Raw genomic sequence first — 3,263 nt, 5'->3', positions numbered from 1 at the left:
AGATGGGGTAAGGCCTAGTCTCTCTGGGGAGACCTGAGTGTTTCTAGTACTGCCGGGAACAGAGAAGAATGTCAAGTTCTGGGATTCAAAGCACAAAAACACCTGTGTCCACAAATATGTGTTAGATAATCTAATATCAGCTTCTTCATTTATACAGGTTAATATTTTGCTCTCCCATATGCCTTCTCTTTTTGTCATTTCCTCAATTGATTTAGAATTTTGGAGGGAAAGAATAGGTGCCAATGTGTATCCTCTCCAACAAAAGATGTTAATAGTTCCACACCATACCACCTACATCTGGGTGATTGGATTATTGAATACCTTAGAGTAGAAATACAAAGGAAAAACCTCTGCATGGACTTACCATATTCAACTGGAGTCTGTAAGCACCTAGACAGGAGAGACTTAGGTAAAGAAACAGTCAGTATGCATGTGTCTTCCATCTGGAAGGAGGCAGACTGTTTTGGTGGGTGTGCAGTGATGGTCACCTCAAATCTCTTGCATAGTAAGCCTTATAAAAAGATGCCACTTATTAAGAAAGGACCAGAGGAGAAGGAATAGTTCTGTGAGAAGTATGATTAATTCAAGTCAGGGTGCACTGAGTTTGAGAGTCTTGGGGGAAGGCCAGTGAGGAAGTTTGTCTGTCTTCCAAGGAAGGGTGTATATGGATTCTGTTACCACACAGGTGGCAGCTGAGCTCATGGGAGAAGATAAGATGACCCATGGGGGAAGGGCAGCAGGGCAGAAGGTCGAGCATGTACCCTGGTGAAAAGCCAAGTGTAAGAGGAAAGAGGAAGACAAAGATTTCCAGAAACTCTGAAAAACTTCAACCACCAGGGTGCAGAGTTCCCATCATGACTCCCAAAATGCCCTTCCAAGACAAGTTTGGGGGCCTTCTCTTCGTAAAGGCCTGTATCTATACTGACTTCAACCTCAGAATTACTGCACTGGTGGGATTACAGGCCTATAATTTATGCAAGTAAAGAGGAACAAATGGGGAAATAGGACCAGAGAAATTCCACAGAGTAGCTTCCAGGCAGAAAAGGAGGAGGTTTCCTTGATTTGCCAGGAAAGAACCCAGGTCAGCTTGTAAAGTGGTCCCTCCAAACGGTCTCAGAATTTGTCTGACATTATTCATATGCTGATAATAAAATATATGAGCTAAAATATTAATCATAAATCATTGTGAAAGGAGTACAGGAGGCAGGGACTCAATATGGAGATAATTGACATAATCAGACTAGATCATAAGTGCCTTCAGAAAGATCAAGTGGAAGAAGCAGTGATAGTAGAACCTCCCTGAGAGACATTACAAAGCGTGCAGCCAATGTATTATTTGCCTGAACCATAATCTCATGTCTCCTATCAATTATTGTTGAAAGAAAGTCCTGATATCCCAGTCTCCCCCTCCAAAGAAACTTCAGCTTTTGAAATCTTACTGTAGACTCACCTGGTAAGACCCAAGTTGCAAAAAGAGTCCACAGAGATGTGTACAAAGTTCCTTCTGTGTTATCTGGAATAGATTTCGGAATGGCCAAAAGAGGAATAATCTTTTGCTCTGGCTTAAACAAAGTGAAAATAGAAGCTTTTTTGGAGACCCTAACAGCAATGTTTCCAAAAGTTTACATATCCATTGACAAAGGCAGGACAGTACCATTAAGTACCTTTAAAGGAAGTGACATGAAGTGCTTGACTTGTTAACATTATGATTTATTACACACCTGCTGGGAACAAATTGTTTTCCCAAATGTTTAACAAGATGAATCCAATTAAATTTGATCTTTGGTGGGAATAGTTGTCTATATTTAAATAAGACTCACAATTGATAAATGGAACAATTTTGCAAAGGTATTTTTACCTTGAAAATTTCATATTGAATTTGAATGAAGAAAATTTCCATGTTAATGATACATTTAACTCTCTATATGGAAGTGAACACTGGCTTTTTGTATTTGTAGGAGATCTTCACTATCAAAGTGATAAAGTTAGTGATAAATATCATTAAAGTATCCAGCACAAATGTTTCCTCAAATCATTGGTTCGTTATTTATGGATTTATATCTGATGTAATTCAGGAGAACCAATGCATTTTAGCCATTAGTTTTCGCATGGCTCCTTTTACCTCCTTGTTTCTCAGGCTATAGATGAGGGGGTTCAACATGGGGACTACCACTGTATAGATCACAGATGCCACTTTGACCTGATCAGCTGAATAAGTTGACTTGGGCATCACATAAACGAACAAAACTGTCCCATAAAACAAAGTGACTGCGGTGAGGTGGGAGGTGCAGGTTGAGAAGGCCTTCTTTCTCCCCTCAGTAGAGCGCATATTCAGGATTGAGTGGAGAATGTAGGTATAGGACACAATTATGGTAAACAGTGTGCTTATGAGGACGGATGCGGAAGAGATGGCGGGCGATATTTCGGCAATATAAACATGGCCACAAGAAAGCTTCAAGAGTGGAAAGAGGTCACAGAAGAAATGGTTGATTTTGTTTGGTCCACAGAAGGTTAGATTCATCAAACAGCCAGTAAATGATGAAGCGTTCATGCATCCACCCAGGTAGGAAGCCCCCAATAGGAGGAAGCAGACCACTGGGGACATCTGGGTGGAGTAGAGCAAGGGAGAGCAGATGGCCACATAGCGATCATAGGCCATGGTGGCCAGCAGGAAGCACTCTGTAGTCCCAAAAGTGACATCAGAGCCAAGCTGGGCTATACAGCCAGTGACAGGGATAGTCGTTTTCTCTCTTAAGAAACTCATTAGCATGATCGGAGTCACTGAGGTGGAATACCCAATGTCTACAAAGGCCAAATGGCTGAGAAAAAGGTACATCGGGGTGTGAAGCTGTGGGCTGCTTCGGATTAGGATGATTATACTGATATTTCCCACTATGGTAATTATATAAACTCCCAGGAAAATCACAAAGAAGATGGCACATAGTGTGGGATTATCTGTTAATCCCAGAATAATGAACTCTGTCACTGTTGTATGATTTTCATTCTCCATCTATCCATTTAATGGTGCCTATTGAAATCAGAACCAGAGGAAGTTAAACGGGTTGAAATTATTTCACATTTAATGTAGATATCTAAATAGAACCCTACAATTACAGTCTTTAAGTGGTAACTCTACCTCACACAGAGGACTTTGTGCACACAAATTTTCTTTCCCAATTTCATGAAAATGTTAAAATTGAAGACTTGATGACCTTAGATTTCAGCTATTTTACTTCTGTTTGTATGCCATGGAGTAAGTCTTT

The 3,263-nt window shown here is 40.5% G+C and overlaps 1 protein-coding gene across 1 annotated transcript; it reads right to left on the bottom strand.

Moving 5' to 3' along the window:
* Nucleotides 1-2,071: 2,071 nt before the first annotated feature.
* On the bottom strand, nucleotides 2,072-3,016 carry OR5P4 (olfactory receptor family 5 subfamily P member 4). The gene has a single exon (XM_038568183.1). The coding sequence runs from the start codon at nucleotides 3,008-3,010 to the stop codon at nucleotides 2,072-2,074; it is 939 nt and encodes a 312-aa protein (XP_038424111.1). The 5' UTR covers nucleotides 3,011-3,016.
* Nucleotides 3,017-3,263: the final 247 nt, after the last annotated feature.

Source organism: Canis lupus, chromosome 21 (assembly GCF_011100685.1).
Source record: "Canis lupus familiaris isolate Mischka breed German Shepherd chromosome 21, alternate assembly UU_Cfam_GSD_1.0, whole genome shotgun sequence".
In the NCBI taxonomy this organism is placed as follows: Eukaryota; Metazoa; Chordata; class Mammalia; order Carnivora; family Canidae; genus Canis; species Canis lupus.
This window is presented reverse-complemented; position numbering and strand designations above follow the sequence as displayed.

Bases quoted from the DNA above. Each gene is read 5' to 3' on its own strand.
- OR5P4 (XM_038568183.1), bottom strand. From the start codon at position 3,010: ATGGAGAATGAAAATCATACAACAGTGACAGAGTTCATTATTCTGGGA.